Consider the following 25,132-nt stretch of genomic DNA (forward strand, 5'->3'; position numbering starts at 1 on the left):
AAATCCAATTAATCTATTCATCACTCAGCAGATTTAGACTCTTCTACCATATATTACACACACACACGCGCACACACACAGTACTGCAGTAATATCCTGCAGTCCATCTGCTACACTAATGCAGGAATAAAGCTACAGTCATTCACTCACTAACACAAACACAGACTTCTGCTGCTAAACCTTTATCACTAATATACACTACAGACTATATATATATATATATACATATACATATATACATACATACATATATATATATATATATATATATATATATATATATATATATATATATATATATATATATATATATATATATATATATATATATATATATATATATATATATATATATATATATATATATATATATATACATACATACATACATATATATACTTTTTTTTCCCCAGCCACTATATAAGCCACTATATAGTTAATATATATTCCAGATGTGATGGGTATGTGAGATATGTACTGTATCACAGCTTCTCTATCTCAGTAAGATTGAAGAGAGCTAGGGCTCTCTTCTTTTTAAACTGGAATCACAAACGGAGGAATTTAAGAAGTCTGAGGTAACGGGAGTGAATTAGTAAATAAGGTAAAAACACCCTGTGTTTTGATGTTACTGTTTGACAGAATGCTCTGTGCAGGAAGACAAATGTTTTCTCTGCAGCCCTTGCTGCCATAAAGGTAAGCTATAATTACACATGCACACATAGATCCACAGGAGGCAGGAGATTACACTAGCCCAGCTCCATCTGCTCTGGGAGAGAGGGGGGGAGAGCAGGGGGTTGGTATTTTTTTGACCCAGTTTCCACCAAACACAAGATGTACATCAATCTGCCACAACATTAGTACCACTTCGGGGGGTTCAATGTTGTAGTAGACAGGGGTCAGCACGGGCAATCTCACTGGTCTGCAGCTACACTGCTCATTACACAGCATGCTGTGAGGTTCTGTGTGTTCTGGGGATAGGAACATGCAGCAGTGTGCCGTGTAAGGCAGGCTGTGGTACAGATATATAGGTATGAGCTTCATGTACTGTAGTGGGACAAACATGCATGTGAACATGTGTGCGAACACACTCACTCAAACAAACACCCACTCTCAAGTTCTTCTGTTGTCATAAACGGAGCAACCTAAGTGATCACAATAAGAAGATTCCTGGTGGACATTTTGTGAATGTGTGTTTGCTCATTGTGTGTAAATGTATTATATTGTCTAAAGTCGTCCATTGTTGCTAGGTAACACTTTTGCAATGTGTAGTTGGGAAAGAAAGCATTTATTTCAAAAGCTTTCTTATCCAGATCTCTTTCAGTGGTAGAGGAATAGCTCAATATATACTCAGCAAGCAATGTGGAAGTTTTAGTTTTGGCAACTTGAAACTTAATGAAAAGGGGAAGTTAAGTTTAAAGCCAAGAAATTTCTGGCAATTCCTTTTACATCTGCTTTATCTGAAGACTGTTAACCAGATGTGCCAAATGTAAAAAAACCCCACCTACTTCAACATGTTAAACAGAACCAGAGCAGTGTATGCTTTCCATATTCAGGGCTATTTTTGACTCAAGCTGGGTGTGTGAGGGCTCACCAGTTTTTCCCTTTAATGGTTATAGGTGAGACAGCAAAAACTAACGCATTTGTGGTTCCAGAAGACCTGGTGATGTTCAATAGTGATGTCACATATGTCACACTTTTTATCTCATGACAAATTTAACAAGTAAAAAAATCTGGAAGTGTGGAGTGAGAAAGTAGTGAGTTTCCAAGACCTCTGTAGCCCTCAGACATCATCTGTGCTTGAAGCACAACACACCCAGATCAAATTCCCCAAATCCCACATTTGTGTGGCTTGTAATGTTGACATTGGGTTTTCACTAGGAAGATAAATGTGTGCAGTGATAAACCTTTTATAAATCTTATAAATCTAAATAAATCTTTTTTTACAATGCACTGTACTTCCGACAATATTATATGAAAGAGGAGCCTATTCAGACTCACAGACCGATGACAGAAAGATTAAGTGACTTAAATCAGTCTCAAGTAAATACTACAACCTAAAGTCTGTTGGTTTTCATCCATCTAGCTAATGGTCAGTACACTGCAGGTGTATTGTGTGATTAAAATGCAATGTCTTCATATTCTTTTTATTAAAGATGTGTTTAACAAGGAGAAACTCTTTACATTAAAAATGTCTTTTTGAAGAGTGTCATCTCATGGAAGTAGATGAAGGTCCTACAGTATGTATGATATGTATGCATGTAAGTATGATCATGTAGCACTGTTCTTTCTTTGAAGGGATATTTCATAATAGTGGTGTTAATATGTTGACATTTGTATCAGCACTTTAAGAAATCCAAAACTTCCTTTAGTTGGGGTTATGTAACCACTTGCCCCTAATTGCGTATCGTCATTGCTGGGAGTTAGAGCAAATCCAACTACGCATTACTTAAAAGTAAATTGCCAACACCAAAGCAAACACAACGTAACCACATAAACATAAAACACAATGCAGAAGGAATTTGGAAAGTTAGCTGGGACCTGAGTCACAGTGTGAGCTCACAGTTTGTAAACTACAGAGCATCAGAGCCTGATCAGCAACAAACTCCATTTCTCTCTCACTACCACCTCCAGCATACTTTTGCAAACTAGCAAATTGGCAGAATGTCCAACAACGTAACTGTAACTTACCTGTTCAGCATAGTACTTTCTTCTTGTTGTCAGTGTAATGTGTACACTACAAACTAAATTCTGTCATTTCTCTTTCTCCATCTCTCTCCTTGCTGTGTACAACCCTTCCTTCTGACAATTAGTTGTAATTACCTGGCTTGACCCACATTCTTACTCCCCATTTACAGAGCCATGGCTGTATACAACTGTATAAAGTTTTCTGAATACAAAAAATGGATGGACAACTTTATGTACGCGACGAGCATTTGGCAGAATTTCATGAATTAGAACACTGGATTAAACCTTCACTAACCCTAGCAACTGGATTCTAATTTGGTAACGGTGTTTGCACATTACACCACTGCACCACTGGTCAGAGTGCCACAGTGCAATGATAGTAAACCGAGAGGTCTTACAAGAACATTTTGTGTGGGAACGTAGCTACACAATCATAACTGGCCAGTAGTCTAACTAAACAGAACTGAGCTCTAGTGAACAGTGCAATAAGCACCAGCTACAGCATACTGGACTAATTGGGCAGCAGTGGCTGGGGGTGGCAGGCGCTCAGTTGGTAGAGTGACTGCCTACCAACCATAGGGTCGGAGTTTCGTGCCACGCTCCTCACGACCACATGTCAAAGTGTCCCAGGGCAAGACAATGAACCCCTAACCGCTAACCCCTGCCCATTGTGCAGTGCCGGTCTCAAGAAATTGGAAAGAGTAGCACCCAGAGGAGTTTTTTTAATCATTATGAGTTCAGATGATGTCATCTGGATTAGCTCTGAAAAGCAGGTTCACCATGATTACAAACTCCATAATGTGACCACCGAGATAACAATCTGAACTGAAGCTTCCTCTAATTGATGTTATCTGGAGGCCTTTTTCGGCTGCATGTACAGAGTAATTTAAATATGGCGAAGTCAGAGGGAAGTTTAATGGCATTTATGTACATGTTCTACTGAGACTGGAAGCAAACGAACCACGTTAAATATCAGTGAGGGCATCCTTTAACAAACACAACCTGAGTGTATTTGACATAAGCAGGGATTCCTTACAATAAAGAGCTGTAAGCTCATTCTACAAATTATCAAATTTGGGAAGTTTGTTTTGTGGAAATATGACTTCTCTTAGTTACTTGCATGTTATATTTTTCTAATAGCAACTACAGTAATTGATAAACACAGATACAAACGATAACCTTAAGTTCTCTACATAAAACAGACCAGCAAAATTACAGAATTTCTCTTTTACCTGTCTGTCTAACTTTATGTTAAATGAGGGAAACTCTGCCAGATAATGAGAGGACCAGTACCTTCGGTTTCACTGCCACCACCCACTGCAACACAAACTATGAGTCAACAGGACCCTGCACCACAGAGCAGAAACTTCCCCACCTCCCATGAAACCACAAAGAAGGAGGACAGACATCTGAGGACAGCTCTAAAGGCCTGCCGTTATCCTCAGTGGGCCTTAAACAAGATGGCGTCCAGATCCAACAGAAGGATGACAGACAGAGCTGACCTGTTGACTTCCACAAACTGAGACAAAGACTTGACCAAACACCTAAGCACAAGAAGAGCAACCTAGTGTATGCTCTACATTAGAGAAACTAAACAGCCTCTAAACAAGAGGAAGACCCAGCACAGAAGATCGCATCGCCTCAGGACCCGAATCAGCTGAAGGATAAAGGACACTTATAAGGACAGTTTGAGGATGACAATGTACAAATGTTCTCATTACCTTTAGATCAAGTATTTGAACTGAAAAGTAATTTTTATGTGTAAATTGACATTAGCAGAATTTAAATCTGCTACAGTTATGTAATTGTTTGAAATCAACCCAGCATGATGGAAAAACATTGGATTAAATAGGACACATTTGAATTTATATTATGAAATTACATAGAAAATGTACATGTAATTAAATTACATAAAGCCAAAGTTTTTAGCATGAGTACTAATATGTACTCCTCACAGCTTGGTCAAGTTATTTCTAAAATTGGTAGAAAAAAACACATTATTTACGGGAACATCCACTTTCACTCACAGTAAATAGTCATATGAGAGAAAGGCTAATGAACATCTGTATTAAATGCCTAGTATACTTATTTCTTACAATTTATGTTGAAGCATGGCTGTCACGCTCTCTCACCCTCATTCTCTTTCATCACTTTTTTCATTTTCACACTCCCTCTCTCACCGTCTCTCTCTCTGCCCTTGGGTGTCGTCTGGTCATTCGAATTCACTTTGATAGGAGTCTACACTGAGTGTCTTTAATAAGTTCACAGAGTACTCAAAGTTCTCTGGGACATGGAGAGATGATGTAATAAGTGTATCGGACATGCAACCACAGAAATATCACTTACACACTCAGCAAAGGTTGGTGTGAGAGGCCGAAGGAATAAAAGACAGATATACACAAGATGAGGGCTTAGATTTTTTTAAAACCACCACACTCTCTCTGCCCAAGCCACTGTCTCACCCTCTTTTTAACCTTGCTCTCGCTCTGTCAACCATTCTGCCCTCTCTGTTATGGTTTCTAGCTTCACTTCCGCTTTTGGGCTTTTATTTTGACGTCAGCACTTCCAGTCTCATGCTATCTCAATAACTCTAGTTTTAACTAGATGTTATTACAATGTTATTACTTTCACCTGTGCTCACCCCTCTCTACTTAAGCCGCCTGTCTCCCTGTTACACTCACTAGATTGTCTGCCGGTATTGGTTGACTCTCCAGCAATTCGGATATTGTTTTGACCTGATCTCGTGTACTGAACCGGATCTTGGACCTGCCTCATCACTTCTTCCTCTGCTCAAACCACACTGAAGTCTTTGGTAGCAGACTTAGACTCTACTAACTCCACCTGCCTTCTCCTCCGGATGCCCTTCCTCTGTGCTCTCTGGCTGATTGGACCCTGTTCTTATTTGGATAGGATTGGATCATCAGACTGCAATTGTGAGTACTAGGGGAATCAGTGCATGTGAGACAATTGCAGTGAGAATGTCTGCTGTGTTCCTCTTCTCCTGCTCTCAGCATACCTTTGGCCCAGTCGCACACCAACGCTGCACACTCACTACCATATCTCTCATCTCTACGCTGGCTCTTATCACATTCCCAGTAAGCCCCAGTTTTCATTGCATACTATGTAATATCATTTGATCTGGTATTAATCTGTCTCTCCTGTTTTTCCAGATTCCCTGTTCTTCCCTTGAAGCCCTTCTTTACTCCCTGCTCCTAATTTGAAACTTTATCTGCACCTCTGTTTTTTTTAATTGGGTCCTGTTATTATTGGTGTAGTCTCACACACACAGTGTGTGTGTCACCCTGCTTCAGAGTTCTCTATGGTATCAGATGAGATGCAACTCATGAATTAATATGTGTCTCAAACGCCAGGTACAGAATTCCAGTGATTTATGAAGTATTTGTTTTTGGGCTGGCTGGGGAAAAAGAAGATAATGCTGCTGTCACCTGACAATAAAACACTGTAGCGACGAATACCACAATAGCTTTTACTATAATCGACATACAATAAGTGCTTATGGCCTGTTGTGTTCGTTAAAGAATGAACGTGTGTGCCAAGAAGTCATGTAACAGCATTGCAACGTTGTTTCCTCTGCTGTTGTGCAATAGTGCCTTTCTGTTTGAGTAATGAGAGGGACAGAAAGAGACTTTCTGAAAAGTGTCAAACATAGCCGCTGTGTCAATGTAGGGAAAACTGGACACATTCATAAGCACAGTACTAACACAGAGGAGAATCAAGATGGCAGCCCTCAGCTGAACTTTTTTACTATTTTGTTTTCTCTCAAATTTGACATCCAATATTCATTGACCCAGACCTCTTGCAAATAAACATACACAAGTGCTTCAAAGAATCTGTAACATGAACACAGACAAAACAGAAAAAAAAAAAAAAAAAAAAAAAGGAACAAACCCAACTCTAAATCTAGCTGAGATTCAACTCCATCAATATCTCTAAAACCAACATGTTGCACAGAGGTGAGCGACTTATAATAATCACTCCTTAAAATAAACTTACTGGACTCAACACAAGAATCAAATTAATTTAAGTACTGAACGCGGTAACTCCAAGCACTAAGCACTAAACACACTCAGCCAAGTAAACAAATCACTGCAACGCTCTGTTACCAGTCTCACAGCTAACCTCTGTAATCTCAGTAAATAAAGTTATAGTTGAGTGTGAATGGTTGTATGTCTGTGTGTGTCTCTCTGTGTTGGCCCTGAGATGGACTGGAGACCTGTTCAGGGTATATTCTGCCTATTGCCCACTGCCCCCGCAACATTGCACTGGATAAGCAGTTAAGATAACTGATGGATAGAAGAGACTATCCTGGACCTACAAATATAAAGCATGAGAGACAACATAGAGTGTCTCTCATTCTATGGCATTTCCGAACAAACTCCATATCATCCTGAGAAATCAATAATGGAATTCCTGGCCATACAGTTCAAACTACCAGTAGACACCATCAACAAAATCAATTTTCATGGCGTACACCCCCTTAGACCGTGGAACACTAACAACCCACCATGTGTGATCAAACTTGAACACTATAAATAAAGAACCAATACAAAACAATAACACTAGAACAAACCTTCAGAACTAATACAACAACAAGGAAAACATTTACAAGTATCCACAGCAAAGAAACTCTTACCAATCCAGAAAAATCAGCATAGGCAGCACGGTGGCAGAGTAGTTCCCACTCTTGCATTACAGTAAGGTCTTTGGTTTGATTCCTGGACCAAACGGGCCTTTCTGTGTGGAGTTTGCATGTTCTCCCTGTGTTTGCGTTGGTTTCCTCCAGGTGCTGCAGTTTCCTCTACCTCTAAAAACATGTATTAGCCACATAGTGGTGGTTTGCTCAGTTGCAGCAGCTCAGGACTAACCCTCCATCTGATGCAATTTTGCTGTACACGTCGTATGTATTATGACAAAATCAAGCACTTTACTTTGCATTAAAGATGAAGATAAAGGAAGGAATAAACGCAGTCATAGAGGACAGATTGTTGTTTAGAGATAATGGTGTAATGATGTTTGCATGGCTCTTCTACATGGCACAATGTAAACCCACTTTCTTTCAGGTAAACAGAAAAACTATATGTATCCAATCATTTGTGTCACATAGCTTTTCATAAATGTTAAATGCTCCACACTTATATAGCGCTTTGCTACCTATTTGCACTCAAAGAGCTTTACACTGCTTCTTATTCACCCAGTCACACTCACACACACACACTCACACACACACAATCATACACCAAAGGGGGTGTTGCTATGCAGCTGGCCAACACTCATAAATTCATAGGATAGACAAATTAATGACATCAATAATTCATCCATAATAAATTGGTTTAATCAAAGGTAGAAACGCAACCAGCAATATACCCAGACTTTTTAACTTAATACATTATTCATCACTACAACAAAGAAAAATGATTGTAGTCACACTGGACACAGTGAAAGCATTTCATAGATTCATTTGAAAATGTTCTGTTCTTAAGAGATTTACTAGTTGGGATGCAGCAATGCATACGTCATTAAATCTCATATGTAACAGTCATATTGTATTAATAGGCATAAATATTGCGCTCAATATCACACCCCTGCTTAAACCAATGCTGGATGAACATACCATCACTTATGGGCCAAAGATCAACGGCTTTCAACTCGTCTCTTTAGGAATCGCCACAGCGGACCATGTGCCGCACGCAATTTGGCATGAGTTTTTTTGGGGCGCAACCCTTTGTATTTGGTCTCGGGTGAGGCCACACCTGCTGTGGTGGGATTCAAACCCACAGCTTTCTGCATCCCACCACCACTTATGGGCCAAATAGCTTTAATTAAAATTACTCCCCAAAAGTAATTTTTTTAAAAATAATTTCAACTCAACCCATAATCCCCTGGTTTAAATATTTGGATTAATATTTTCGATGTAATACCCCAAATATTACTGGAAAAACAAAACACCAATCGGAAATTGTTAAATTGTTTACATACTAAGCTCAAGGAGGCCTCAAAGCCCCACACTTTTATGACTATTCACTGCCAAACTAACTTGTCAAATGGATACATCCCAATCAATGTGATAGATGTAGAGCAGTCACTCTGTAAAGTTTTTCAAATACAAATTTACCACTTATCTGCCTGCCTTTCAAACATCACCCATGTTTCAATTCATTGACTGTCTCAGCAGTTCTGACAGTGTGGTGGAAATTCTTTAAAATCAAAATTGTCAACTTCTCACAATTTATATTAACTCCCATTTGGAACAATCCTGATTTTGTCATTAATAATACACCATTCCACTAATGCAGTTGGGCAGAAAAAGGCATCAAACATCTCAAACACATCTTTGAAAACAATACTACTTCATTAAGTTGGTGCAGTGTTTTGGCACTGGGAGTAAACAGTTTCTGGGATATCTACAAGTAAATATAAGTCATGTATTCATTTAAAATTTAACAGCTTAAACACCGGCCTAGATTTTGAACCCTTGGTCTCAGAAGTAAATGGTCTGCACTCTTTTCTACCTATTGGCTCTCAAAGTGCTTTACACTGGTCCTCATTCACCCATTACCACTCACAATAACACACACAGATGGGGAGCTGCTATGCAGCTGGCCTACAATCACCAGGAGCAACTACGTTTAGTGGTTCACTGCACAGCCAACAAAAGATTCTGGGGAGACATTATCAAATCTCTATCCCCCTGGGTTGCTGCATCCTACTGCCCCCCTTAATCTGCCTACTAAGAGACATATCAACACTTAATCTGAACAAGAAAGACATCCCTTTGAATTGAGAGTCAAAGAACACCATTCATAATGGAATTACGCACTGATAACATCTCTTTGGAAAACCTAACAACACAGACACAGAAAGCCAATGCTTCAAATCCTTACTAATTATTTTACTACATGTGAGAATTCATAGAGATGAGGAAGGTACAAGAGCTTCAGTAGCTACTGAGCATAAGATAAAACACGACTCTTGCAGTGGTAGAGAGTAGCCAAATAGCCATTGTACAAATAACAGAAAATGCACTCACAGTTGGCACAACCCTACATTACAAGACAGTGCCTCTGACACAAAAGTAGTTACAGAGGAAAAAAGGGAAACTATGACCTGGCCAGGTATGTACTTAAATCTAACAGAGCCCTGGGAGCATTTAAATGTGAAAGCTAATTGAGAAACAGGAAAGAGCAGCTAAAAAGAATCATCACTGAGAATCATCATTGACACACACTTTGTCAACAGATTTGTACAAGATTAATATCATCAATACCCAAACATATCAAAATTGTCACCAAAAAAAATCTACAAATACAACAGTTGGTTCCTAACTGTGGGGCCTTATGATTATCATTTCCTTAGATAAACGTTCTTATTGGTACAATTACCTGCATTCAACTTACTTGGGTTGTTGTTACAAACTACTAACAAACATAATATTGTATTAATAGAGAGGATTCATAAATTCTTTACAATATACTCACAAATGATGTACTAACTTTTGTAGAATACCATGCTTAAAGCCATGGTTTACGTGATAAAAGGTACTGTTAACTGTATATCTTAAATTTTAACAAGTTACTTTTTAAGGTCAATGCTATGCAGCAAAAAAGTTAATAATTGCATAACAGGAGTGTAAAAAAATAATAAGTGAAACTGTCTAAATGGTAGCAGTGAGTGTTTACACATGTCCTTGAAAATCTATAGCCCACAGTAATCCAGACAAACTGAGCGAACTAGTCAGTTATTATATTTCGTATTAACACAAAGATTTAATATCTAGGTTATATCAAAATTTGAGATCCTACCCTGTATTTTGCACATGTAATGTGTGTCATCACAGGCCACATGTTACACACAGACTAAGAACAACAGAATGGTGGAAGTCATTGTCATTGTGTGTGTTTGTTATGCATGGACATAGTCGGAGTGTGTCCACCACATTTACATATTCATGGTGGCTACAACTCAATTTGCAGCACCTTGTTAGTTCCCACTGTATAATACAACCTTATTCAAACAAGACTTGCAGTCGCTTGTAGTCCTGTTGCCTAAGCAGCCATGTTGTAACACACACAGTGTTACTACATGGCCAGTAAACGTCACATTGCATATGTGTGTATGTGGCCATCCTGGTACGTTGTAGGTATGTAACACTGAACCTGCTGATCACTGGCCTCACTGGTCCAGTGGTTTCAGTGGTTTCACTATTCCACAACCGTACACAATGCTGCAGAACAGTAAAACTGTACATAAGCATAACTTTCATTTGTTTATTGAGATTCTTGAATGATGCTGGACATACAACGCTTCCTTCAGTTCTATTCTTTGTTTGCTGTGATAGGTAAGGCACACTGGATGCTAAGCACATATTAAGGTACGATTCCACTTATATCATATGTAGTCACATTTAAAATGTCATGTGTCAAAATGTTTTTAATTTAGACCAGCAAATTTTGTCACCAAAATTAAGTATCACCTGTATGGTTCCTGAGCCTCAGAATTTGTCTATGTCAATAGGCAACAACTAGCTAAACAAGAAGGAATTTGTAACCCTGGGATGTGTCCACAGGCTGCAGAAAGGCCCTGAGGCCATTACAATTTGAGTTCTGAAATGAATTTAGCTACGTTTATCCCCCAGACCAGCTGCAGCACAGCTCCACAGAAAACAACCCAAGCTTTTATTCAACATGTTCAAATAATATTCCATGAACCATCAAGTGATGAGGACCACAACTGAAAAATAACTCTACGTCACCCATTATTTTGTGAGACAAATACAATAAATACTTACTGGTACTCCCACAAAGTAAATCTTAAAGTATAACTTTCAAAATAATTCAATGGCTAAATACTGCACAGAAGTGCTAATAGATTAATTATAATTTTAATAATTTCAAATAAGCCATAAACAAATGACCACAGCATGAATTATCACAACCCTGACTGACTCAGGGACCAGTGATGACTTAACACAATACAACCTATGCTAAAACGTTAAGGGTCTAGGGCAGAAAGTGCCTCTTAAGTACAACTGTGACTTATTGACAGGAGAGTAAGATATGCATGTGTTTCGATTAATGAGATATGAAAACTATACAAACCCCATCACGAGAAAGCATTTTCTAAAATGCAATATTAACCCAAAGATATGATTCGATCATTTCATTGAACCGTTATTTATCTGACAAACATACAAAGAAAAGATTACCAGTAGTTCCACCAAATAATTTGTATTCAGTAACTAGCACATTTATGACTTTGATGCCTCTAACATGGTTTAAAAAGTTGAGGCATGACGGGCATTAATATGAGGCACGTTTATCATTGTTCTACATTACCTTTCCTTTTTAATGACATACGTTGATGGTAGCATTTCTGCAAGTGTAAATTTTGATCAGACAACTCATCTGTTGTCAGATTTTCCTCTTTTGTTTCAATCTAGACATTTGTTGACTGCAGGCAGGCTAGTTAAGCACACACTGTGTCTACAAAGCCACAGTGTTGTATCACATGCAGAATTAAGACAAACACTGTCCTGCATCCACTGACGTCCCAGTAAAAGACATTTGTTGTATAGACACTTTCATATATACGCTTTCACATCGATGGTATGATGATGAGAGTTTTCAACTTTTATATTTTTAAAACAATGATTAGATCTTTTTTAAACAAAATCTTGCTTAAAGATTCACCCACTTTAAAGTGACTCACCTAAATAATTACTAGAGCATCAAACTGGTTTCCATCAATATCATGGCCAAAATCTACGTCATAAAGACAAAAGCAGAATCGAGTCAACTCTAAAAAGCTTATGGAAAAACAACAGTTGGAGGACAGATATTAGCATTTCATTCAGTCATTTAGTGTCTTAAGGTGCAGTAAATTCATACCAAGAAATGGAAGGAACATGGCACATGTGTAAATGTGTTCAGAGCCGGCCGTCCTCAAAAACCACGTAACCACCAGAGATTAGTGACAAAGGCCTCTAAGACACCAAAACTGCTCAGAATGACTGACAAGCTTCAGTTCACGTGGCTATATCACTGTAGCATGATGGGTTCTCATGCAATGCTATCTGAAGGCTTAAACTGTTTCTAGGGATGGAACATGGCTTTTCTGTCGATATGATTCAATATACGAAGCTCACAATATAATATATTCATATTGAGTGAATGTTTAATGTAATTTAAGAATAAATTAATAATGAATAACAATCCATATGAGCAAGAAAAAAATATTTCTCAAAAACATTGCTTCAAAAATTTGAAAGGAAGGAAAGGATAAAGGAGGGAAATAAACATAAAATACAGAAAACAGCTCCAAAACATTAAAAAGGAAATTTAAAACAAAGCTACTTCTAAACGATAAATGTAGATGTACATATATTACATACATTATACATGACGTTCATGTCTGGACTCTATGGAGGCCACTTGACTGACTGACTAGATGACTGTCAGTATTTAATTATATAATTTCACTACATCAGCGCTATGTTTGGAATCATTATCATGCTGAAAAATAAAACTGTTCCCAATCAGATACTTTCTAGAAGGAATGGCCGAATTAATTGAAGCCTGTCTGTACTTTTAACGTTTTCTTTGGTCCTTCACTCCCATTTTGACCCAAGAGAGTTCAGGACATGCTAAATGCAAAGGGAAGTCAAGATAAAAACTTGTCACTTTAAGCCTACAGAAGCAACTTTTCCCTAACATTTTTGTGTATTTTATTACTGTATATGTGTGTGTATGTGTATATGTGTTTCCTACATTTTCATCTTCATTTTCAACAAAGAGTATAAAATTAAAGTCTATGGTCATCATAGCATGGCTAAAACAACAAATCTAATGCTGAGAAAAAAAACTGAGAAAATGCATACAGTGTTGTTCAAATGCATCTAAGGGAAACCAGAAATACAAAGCTCTAGAGAGCAGGGCAGGAAAAACACAAGCGGGCTAAATGAAAGCCAAATGTGTGTGTGTGTGTGTGTGTGTGTGTGTGTGTGTGTGTGTGTGTGTGTGTGTGTGTGTGTGTGTGTGTGTGTGTGTGTGTGTGTGTGTGTGTGTGTGTTTGGTGGTTGGGGGGGATGGGACCTGTCTCAGTGAGTTATGAAGCTGCTATTAGCAGGGTGGGGTGAAGTGGAAACTTTAAAACACAACAGACCCAACCCAAACACACAGCCTTAGGCAGGTCCGGTCTCAAGTGTCTGCTGCCATTAAAGTAGCAGCAGCAGCTCTTCACAAATCAAGCATCTTCTGTCTCTCTTACAAGTCCTTTTTACATTGCCTCTTCATGGAGGGATTATAGTGGCATGTTGCTGCCGCACCATTCTGTACAGTGCATCTAAGCTGGGATACCATCTGTGTAAAAGTGCAGAGGCACCTTGGGGGCGAAAAGGTGTGACGTTTTGCTTATGTGTTACGTCTGCGACTACATGAGGGGACTGATTCTCCTCAAAGACTCTCACATATGTTGGGGGACAAGAGAAGAGGGTCTCTGCACATAGATGGATGAAGGCTTCTAAAGAAAGATGTCATCAAGTTTAGAAGTTATGTCTTTTTAAGCATAATCTGACCAAAGTCTCAGCGCTCTGATGATTATGTGGATTATTTTGATCTAAAACTGTCCATCTCTCCTTGCAGGTCAATCATGAAGATATGCAACTTATGCAAGATACAGTCCCGGTAAGATCAGTGGGACAGCATCAAATCCGCTCAGCAGCAGCTAAAACTACCACATCAACAGTGTGGGGTGAAAATTTACTGAGCTTGTCCATAACCACCTGCATCTACATACAAGCCGTTTATGTCCATGCTGCCTTCCTCTCTGTCATGATTTCAAAATTAAACTTTGTTTTTCTGATTATGATGTGGAAATGTGGAAGATCACGGCAAGAAATTCTGTAGTCATTAAGCGATGTTTAGGTTCGTCTAATATGATAATATGTTAAATCTTACACAAAGTACTGTATGTGATGAAGTATCTGAACAACGATGTTGGTGATGCAACTTTTGTATTTGTGCACACATTAGTAAAAAATAAGTGTATCCCTGCATTAACATGTTTCATACTCTAAATCACACTGTAAATGGGCCAGAAGGGCAAAAGCACATAAAAACACTGTGTACTCTCCACAGCACTATTACTCATATTTCAATTGTTCAATTGTGATGTTGCACCTTTACGGATATGATTCTGGCAGCATTACAATACTAGAACTCTAATTTATACACCAGTATTTCACTAGTCATCAATTCTCCCTGGCTGTATCAAAACTGAGGACAGCTGCACACACACTTAGATGTGCTGACAAACTTTAACACAACTGTTGTCTGATGGGGAAAAGGTTCCAAGCTTGTGTGTATGTATGTATGTATTTATGTGTGTGGTGAAACAAGCCAAACCTATTAGCTAACGGAACTAAGCTTATCCCACATGAGCTATAACTCTGCAGCCTGCATTAAACCCACATTACACTGCATTTGCACAAATACAGAATTACTGAAAATCTGCCATTTAATTTCATAATGTTTTTGTTCCATTCTGTGTTTTTGTACTTCTTTATCAAAAACACCATCAGTAGTAAATTAGACCCCTAGTACCTGGTGTCTGTGGAATGTGAAAACCCTATTGACAGCTCATTGGCTCATCAAAGTGTAACATTATTGTAGGTCAATTGACAGGAGAATTCAAATAAGGATTAGGCCTTTTCTAAAGCCTCATCCAGTCCTTCTTAAACAGTTGTCCTGTTATAACCACACTAAAGTGTCAAACTAAACTTTAATCTGTCTGTATTTAAATGGAAAATTATGGAGTGGTCTTCTTTGTCTGGTTTGTTCACTGGGCTGCCAACAGTGGCAGACAATGGTAAGAGTTGAGGGCATTATCAGCTTTTAAATGAAAGAGATTGAGATGATACAGACAAGCTGTTATCTTGTCAGTCTGACCAGAGTAACATTGGAGGCTGTCTGTGGTCATTCTATGTTCTGTCTAATCCACTTTTGTTGCACTCAGCAAAAACACACAAGTTAAAAGGAGAAGTGCATACAATTCTTTTTCATCTCTCAAGTACTACTACTACTTAACCATGAAAAACAGACATGGCCGTGCTACAAGGGATCTCCCATGAAAGGGGACCTGCCCCCTATGTAGATATAAAAGGCTGTTTCTAACCTAAAGAAAATGCAACTATTTTTTATCTGAATACACACTGATGACAATATTATGAATATTATTTTTCATTGTTGGGAGAACAGTCCTCTCCATCTATTTTATACACGCACCTTAAAAGGTAAGTGACTAATTTGTGTGTAGCTTAGAGCATAATTTGCATGAATCCCACTTTGCAGATGGGACTTACTCATTGGAAACCTGTTTTAACTCTGCCTGTGTGAATGAACCACTAAAATAAATATATATAGAAAGAGGCTTGAGACTGGTCTTCCAAACAAATCGTTGATGAGTCACTTTGCGTTTCTTCTGCCGTGGTCAGGCTAAAGCTTTGTTCTTCTCAGCTCCACTGCTGATAAGGAGGAAAGCTAACATAATGTCCCCTGCCTCTATTTAGGATTATATACCCTGAGATCAGTGGATACACAGCAGCTGGTGTCACTGTCAGACATCCTCTTTAAAAAAGTAGTTTTGTTCTTTTTGGGGAGGTGAATAAATCTTGTTGTATTTTATTTTATAAAGATTTATCATTTAACAAGGGAAATAGCAAATATTAGCTAGCTTCCACCTTAAAATTATGATTTGAATATATGACTAATGTCAGAATTAGAGGTCACAAAATCAATATTTAATTAAAATCATTAATAAACCTTCCAGACAGAGCATTTGAGGTGCATCATATACATTGGTGTATTGCTAGCATCACTGTGTCAGAACGTAAGAAAAATGATTTTATTCTTTTAGTGCTGCATTACAGAACCCCACACCAAGCTGTAAACTAACTCATATGAGGTCATACTGTAGAGTTGGAAATCTAAAGTGTTCAGTACAAAACCATAACAGCGAGTAAAAGGAGTTTGAGAAAGACATCAAAACAGTAAAAACAGACTGAGGCACACAATGACAGAGAGAGCATTTGTGTGTGGAGACCACAGGGGTTTAGATATGTACTGATGTAATAACTAGACAAGCAATCTGCTTGGTCTGCCTGTCTGCCCGCTCTCTGTCTCTGTAAGGACTAATCTGTACGTCTGACTAGTGTTTGTTCTTTCTAGTTGAACGTGTCGACAATAATCAGAAGCAGTGTTTAAAGCCTGAGCATATCAACTCAACGGATAAAGTGACACTCATTAATTCTTGTTGTTAGTATTTCATGCTCTCTTCATCCGATGAATTACTATTGATTGCAACGTTTCCATGTTTGCCTATTTATCTTGACAAAGTCAAAGCAATGTACAACTTTAATTCCATTTCTACTTTGCAGTTTCCTTTTTTCTTTTTGTTTGTATTTTGGGGCATTTGTATTTTTTATTTGACAGTACTGGGTGAAGAGCTGAAAGCATGTGAGTAGAACCAGAACCCAGATTGCTGTGGTTATGTGACATACGCTACAACCGTTTAGCTAACAACACATTCTCTGCTTTGCCATTTGTTCAATCACTCTTCAGCCACTAAGAGAAACTCAGCACTTCCGGCGTAAAGGCTTTCAGCAATTCCAAGGGCATGATCCTCACTCTTTTCGTAGGCTTTTAATTGCAAAATATCTGCAGGGGAAGCTACAATCCAAGTGCCTGACAGGGCTGTATGAATCAAGGCCTGCCAAAGATGTTCAGGTCTGGTTCCAGAAGGGAGCCCAGTTTCTCTGATGTGGGGGCTGGAAAACCTTCAAAAAAGACTGTCCATCCTCCCAGATAGTTAAATCTGTTTCAAGTTGTTTTTGGCCATTCTACTGTGAATGACAATAAATGGGATGGGTTATGGACATAAGAAATGCTTTAGTGCTTTTTATGAAAAATTAGATTCTATTACTTTAACTGGACCATTTTAGACCAACACTTTGTTTTAAAGGTGGGCTTAGTGGAAAGCACAAAAGCACACTTTTCAAAATCCACAAGGAAATGTAAACTTATATTTCCATTAAAAATCAATTAAACATTTCTCCTTTTGGGATGTGCACATAATTTATTTTTCTTTTGCAAAAATCTGATTCGTGGCTTCTTAGGTCCACAGCTTTTTTCCTACTTGCTTGTTTGTGTCTACCAGATTTTGATGTTGTTGCTATGACAAAAGCAGAAGGGGGCAGAGAAAAAACGTTTAGTGAAAAAAAAGCAGGAGGAGGAGTCAGACAGAGAAAAACAACCAGGAAAAAACAGTGTGTGGAAATCTTTGAACTCTTATCTCGCATGCATGTGCCAGATGGCGCTGTGCACTATGCTATTACATAATCAAAACAGCGAAACATTTCCATGAACACACTTGCAGCCACTGTCAGGCACACACATGCAGACAAACATTCACACAGTTCAAAACTAGATACTGTCAATGTCAAACATTTATGAACAAATCCTTGACTCAAGGACAGACACACAAACATTTTGCTCCAACAGACTGAAAGTATGAGTTCAGCACCACAGAACATCAACAGCAGCATGCCTATACAGAGTGCTGTCTGAAGTGAATATGATACAATGTGAGAAACAGTGTGATACACAGATGACAACAAAAAACACCACAGCAACCACACGGTCACCACACCAAAGCATGTGTGTGATGACAGACACACTGCAGACTTAGCACAGGAATGCTGATGGGTTCACTAATAATGACACAGTCTCACACACACAGCCACACACACAAACACTACACACACACAAAATTCCAAATCCAACATTTAACTGTGGATTCAGATGGTACTTCCCTAGATACAGCTCATTTTGGCTTGGGTCATTCAGGGCTATAACTTTAACCCTTAAACCCTAGAAAAGACTCATGTTTTCTCTCAATTTTAGAGAAAGTGATGATCAAAGCTTAGTGCCTCTACAAAACGTGATCTGTGAAAACCCCACCAAAATCAAGAACTTCACAAGATTACAAATGACATTCATAAAGTATTAGATATTGACATGTTTAATAAATGGCTGAAAAAAGTTACTGTAAAGTATTTGATTATGAATGGCTATTGAAAAGACAGACACCACATGCAGGCATCTCTGTATCAAGTGTATCAAGTAAAGATCCGTCTAGTAGTTACTGAAACAGTGTCAGTCATTTGGATGCACTGGCGCATCCATCGACAAATGGATGCACCAGTGCATCCAAATGACTGACACTGTTGAAGATGATGTAACAGGAAGACGAAGGGCTGCAGATGCTTGATTTTATGGGTGGCGAAAGTGCAGATGTCAAACTTTATGGCAGTTTTGAATAGTGTCATTAGACCAAGTAAAACCAGAGTTATGATAAATGGTTCGCGTGTATTCAATTGCGTTGGCGGCCATCTGACTTGACCAGTTAGTGTGAGTGGAAAGTGGAGAGAGAAAAGAAAAGAGCAACAAAACGCAACAACGAAACACTGGGCAGGTTGATAGGACCAGTAGCTGCACACTGGAAAACACGCAGGGAAACCTGCAGACAGGCACAGAGAGAGGGAGACAGAGAGGCTGAAGCACAATTATGGGTTGCATTTTCTGACAGAATTGCAAGGGTGCCAATATTTCTGGCCACGATTATAAATCCGGGGTTAGAGGAGAGGAGACAGGGATGAGAGAAGGAAAGGAGTTCAGTGCATCAGGAGGTGGGTCCCCCAGCAGTCTAAACCTATAGCAGCATAACTATCACTAACTATAAACTTTATAAAAGAGGAAGTTTTAAGCCTAGACCTAAAAGTACAGAGGGTGGCTGCCTCCCGAATCTGAACTGGTAGCTGGTTCCACAGGAGAGGAGCTTGATGGGTAAAGGCTCTGCCTCCCATTCTACTTTTGGAAATTCTGGGAACTACAAGTAGGCCTGCATTTGAAGTGGTCTAATGAGATGATATGGAAATATGAAGTATTTTATATATGATTGAGCTTGACCGTTTATACAGTATGTAAGAAGGAGGGTTTTAAATTCTATTCTAGATTTAATGGGAAGCCAATGGAGAGAGGCTAATGAAGGCTATGATCTCTCTTGCTAATTCAAGTCAGCACTCTTGCTGCAGCATTTTGGATTAATTGCAGGCTCTTCAGGGAGTTACTGGGCATTTAAACAATAGCAAATTACAGCAGTCAAATCTAGAGGTTACAGATTGTCTACTTTTTCGGCATCACTTTGAGACTGGATGCTCCTAATTTTGTCAGTGTTCCATAGGTGGAAGAAGGCTGTTCTAGAGATTTGTTTTATATGTGGCATAAAGGACAGATCCTGGTCAAAAATCACTCCAAGGTAACTTGCAGTAGTTTGTTTTTGTCCTTTCAGCTTATCCTGTGAGTACGGGCCCACCACAGTGGATAATTTTGTCCACATGTTGATTTGGCACAGTTTTTACACCAGATGCCCTTCCTGATGCATTCCTCCTCAATTTCTGCAGGGCTTCGGACCAGCTCTGGGCAGCTGGGGGTGGGGATGGGCTATTAGGGATTCAGAGTCTTTCACAGGGACACTTCAACATGTGGTTGGGAAGAGCGGGGCGAGAACCTATGGCTGCCTAGCTATTGTTGGTAGTGACCACTCTACCAACTGAGCCACTGCCACCTTGGTTCTTTGCAGTAAATATGTTGTCTAACCATATCATTACTCTAGATCAGGGGTCACCAACATGGTGCCCGTGGCCAGCTTAGTAGCCCGTGGGCCTGTTCTAAAAATAGCTCACCATAGCGCCATTTAACAATGAGCTGCATTTAATTTTTTTGTTGCTATTCTTTTTTAAGTCACATTTGAAAGTTATTGTGAGAAATCTTTAACATGATCTGTGTCTTCACATAGATGAATATCATTAATTTAATTAATTATTAGTAATAATATATATTTAACGGTAAATTGAGCAAATTTGTTTGCGTATTAAACTGGTAGCCCTTCGCATTAATCAGTACCCAAGAAGTAGCTCTCAGTTTCAAAAAGGTTGGTGACCCCTTCTCTAGATGGTATAGTCCTCCAGTACTACTGCAAGGAACCAGAAGATAAAGCTATGCCATCTAGAGTAATGACATGGTTAGACAACATATTTCTGAGTTAGTTTAGGTTCTTCTCCTTCACTACAAAGAATCGGCTCTTAGAGCAAGCTCTTTCGCAAATTCAGTCTCTACTAGTCGGTTGTTCCTATCCTTCTTGGCGGAGGATTGAAATTAAATAATATCACCCTGAAGCACTGTGCCGATCAGTTGTCTCCGGTGTTCACAGACATTTTTTAACACCTCCCTGGAGATCTGCCATGTGCCAGTCTGCTTTAAGACCTCAGCCATCTTACCAGCTCCTAAAAAGGCAAGGATCATGGGACTTAATGATTACATACTAATTGCCCTGACTTCTGTGCTTTATGCTCCTCGTATTGTCCCGACGCTGTAAACATGGGCTCTCCACTTCATCCTCCAACAGCTGGACTTCCCATGATCCTACGCCAGTATACTGTATTTGGACTTCAGCTCTGCTTTCAATTACAATCGTTCCAGCTCTGCTTCGGTTCAAGCTCTTCCATCTAAACTTGCCTGACACCATGTGCAAGTGGATTACGGACTTTGTGACAGACAGATGTCAGTTCATGGGGCTGAAGAGCTACATCTCTGACTCAACGACCACCAGCACCGGATCCCCCCAAGGCTGCGTCCTCTGTTATTCTCCCTTTATACCAAGAGCTGCACATCTGGACACCAGTCCCTAAAACTCCTTAAGTTCGCAGATGACACCACCCTCATCGGACTCATCTCTGATAGAGACGAGTAGGCCTACAGGAGAGAGACTGACTGTTTGGTGTCTTGGTGCAGCATGAACAACCTGGAGATCAACGCTCTCAAGACAGTGGAGATGATAGTGGATTTCAGGAAAGACCGAGCCCCCCTCCCCCCTGTCGGCTTCTGCAATACTCCAGTGACCTCTGTCAAGTCGTTCTGCTTCCTGGGTACCACAATCATCAACCCCACTTCCCACCACCATGTCCACTAAGTTAATGGACATGGTTAAAGGGCTATGGTCCAAAATGTATATACTTCAGTATTTAGTATGAGCAGTGTTACTGATAAATTGGGAATTAAAATCGTTTTTGAAGAATGCATGATCTTCTATATTAAGACCATAAATGTTGAGAAATGTTACAGTGTTAAATGTTTGAGTTAATGCTGCCTGAAATTACTCTCTACCTCAAATGGTGTTAAGTGGTAACTGGTAAATCTGTGGCATTTTTGTTTACACTTTTTACTGGACTTAATCTGTTTCTCTTGGAGAAATATGACATCTGCTGAGAGTGATTTAAGATGCTTAAAGACTGACCTGTTTGATCGCATGACCAAGCCCCCTACTGTTCCATGAGACAGCCTAAGATCATTAACGCCAGCCCCAACACCACCTCTAAGAACAGTTAACTGTACTCACAAGCTGGGAACTCTTGAATTGAGGATGTGACCACTTTTTCCACTTCTCACTCCTTAATTGTTATTTTGAAATAATAACTTTAAAAAGCAGTGACCTAATTATTTCCAATCTGTAGTAATTTACTTTAAATATGACTATGCTCAGAAACAGTTACTTCGTGAGTTGTGCATGGTGGCTTGTTTATGAAACAACATAAATTCAGGACTTGGACTTGACTTGGGATTGGATTCGGGACTTGTTTATCTTGGGATTTGACTTGTGACTTTGTAATTACGACTTGACACTTGCAAAAAACACTACTTTGTCTGCTGCTCACTATCTGATATCCACCAATTCACTAATAGCTAACTGCAAACTTCACTGTACAAAGAGTGTTCAACAAATCTGCAAACAAATCTGCAGTGCAACAAAAAATGCAAAGCCTTTATTCTATTTATTGCAATCATGTGCCCACTGGTCCTGAGCAATCAGCACTTAGAACTTCTGGGGACCAGTAACAATGGCTGAGCAACTAAATAACTCAAAAAGACAAAGCCAAATTGCAAATGCATTCAAAAAAATCTCTCTAAGTTAGGCTTAACAAAACTGACCATGACTATGTCACCACCTATTATCCAGGAACACAAAGACAAATGCATGTAACAGTGGTAAGTGAGGATGAAGGATGATTCTGAGCTTTTAATGTAGATGATGCGTATTCAGTATTTATTTCGGTGAGTGTCTAACATCATAGACAGCTTGGTCTTTTGGCTGATTGCTCTAACCATTGTGTCCAGTCTATAAATAGAAAACAAAGGTCTTACCAGGGCAGGCCAGAGTATGTGTTTGGCCTTTGTTCCCTGCAGCAGGCCTCCTGTTCCTCCACCTGCTCCCACTCCTCCTGCCCCCTCCTTCCGCTTGGCCCAGACCAGCTGGTGCTCCAGGAGAAACAGCTGGAAATCCTCATAGACCTTGACCCACTCTCTCTTCTCCCACTCCTGGTCATCAAACTCCACATATACCTGCACAGATCACACACACAGAACTTTTAAAGTAATTTGAAGTATTATACACAAAACTTATTCAGCAGGGTGGTTTCATTTTAGACTTGAATCTGGACATGGTACTAGACTGATAGGACAGTCCTAATTTGTTAAATAAGTTAATAATAGGCAATAAATAAACAACTCTTTAGAAGCTACTAGTTGCACCTTTTGGGTCATGCAGCCAATTCACCCTGCCCAAACAACAAATCCCATTTGCGGAGCATCTGCACAGAGTATATAGACCCCAACATATCTACAGCTCATAAGAGAAACTTAATGTATCTTCCTCACAGACAGTAAAGATAACACACAAGGACATTGAGTAAACACATCACACACAAACTCTGACACATTGCAAAACACACAGCCCTCCCCGATATTAGCATCTAGCTTAGAGTGAAAAATATTTCTTGCAGGGATCCAATTTAATGTAACAGCCTCCACTGAAGATCCCCGATTTCTTAGGAATAGCAACTTGTCTCTGCCCACAAGTAAGAAAATAGTGAAAAAGACAATAAAGAAAGAGAATAAATAAGAACAAGAGAAAGAGAAAAAAAAGGAGATAGGGAAGACAAAAAGGAAAAACACAATAAAGAAAACAGCAAAGATGAAGAAGATGCAAAATATACAGACAACAAAGAAGATGAAGAAGATTAAGAAAAAAACAACAAAAAGGAAAAAATATGTAGAACAAGACAAAGAAGTATGAGGAAAAGTGACTACATGAGAGGAAGAAAGTGAAAGAAAGTGAAAGGCAGGGGCCCAAAATAAAACAATAGGTTTATCTACCCAGAGACACTGGATGCTGGTTACTCTGAACACATCACTTTTACTCTCAGACCTCTGATTTCCTGTATTAATCCTCTTCTGTCCCTATTCAGGCAAGTACTGTACATCTTCTTAGCCTACATCCCACACACACTCTGTGAGCTTTATTCTGGCCTTACTAACGTTCAGACGGGGAATTTCTGTTAATCATGTTGTAAAGGATCCTGAAATTGGCACTGCAGCTGTGTTAAGAATCCATGAGCATGTATGAGTAAAGCAGCAGTAGTTTTTGTTTACTATTACTGAAGTCCATCTATTTATGGTCATGTCTGTTTTTAGTATTACTTTAGTATTACTTGCATGTCTCTCTCTCTTTTCACTTATATTGGTATAAGAAAGGGCCACTTGTCTTCAGTTGTGCCAACTTACTCTTTCTGTACAATATAATTTAGGGACATCACAAGTTGTTTGTTATTATTTATTATTAATTACATGTTTACACCGTCAACTACAGATGCCCACCAATTTGTTATAAAGCCCAAAGTGATGTCTTTAGGTCAGGTTTGTGTCATCCAAATTTTATAATATAAAGCAGAGAAACAAAATATTTTTCACATTAGAGAAGTCGTACACAAGTTATGACTTCTCTCTGAATTCTGACTTTTTTTCCCTAGACTTATTCAAAAGGTTTGAGATATTTTAAGACCTTTTGATCAAAATGCAGACACCCTCCTTGCCCCCAAACCTAATTAATTAATAAAGTAAACAATGTATCACTGACATAATGCTGTTGAGGAGAACAGCCAGGAAGAACTTACCCAGAATTTTTGATCAGATTTTAAAACGTAATCAAACACACAATGTTGCAATCATGACAGACATCATTTAAACATCATTGTCATCACTTTATCAACCAGCAGTGGATCAAAGAGCAGTGGCATCATTTAAAAGAAAAACCAGTTTAGCATCAGACTGTCTCCTTTTTAATAACCCATCTGCAGCGGGCACCAATTCTGGCCTTCACTGGTGATAGTAATGTCAAAATCTTTTTCATTTACTGTGACCCTGGCATGGTTCGACTTTTCAATCTAAGTACACAGAGCTTGTATTCAGTAACTTTTGGTTGA

The 25,132-nt window shown here is 39.0% G+C and overlaps 1 protein-coding gene across 3 annotated transcripts in view; it reads right to left on the minus strand.

Moving 5' to 3' along the window:
• jmjd1cb (jumonji domain containing 1Cb) overlaps positions 1 to 25,132 on the minus strand; it is a 125,866-nt gene that overhangs the window by 51,964 nt on the left and 48,770 nt on the right. For all 3 annotated transcript variants that reach the window (XM_067509114.1, XM_067509113.1, XM_067509117.1), the window contains exon 2: positions 23,016 to 23,213. In XM_067509114.1, the coding sequence (XP_067365215.1) occupies positions 23,016 to 23,213 (198 nt within the window). The remainder of the gene's footprint in view (positions 1 to 23,015; positions 23,214 to 25,132) is intronic.

This window comes from Channa argus, chromosome 7 (genome assembly GCF_033026475.1).
Source record: "Channa argus isolate prfri chromosome 7, Channa argus male v1.0, whole genome shotgun sequence".
NCBI lineage: Eukaryota > Metazoa > Chordata > Actinopteri > Anabantiformes > Channidae > Channa > Channa argus.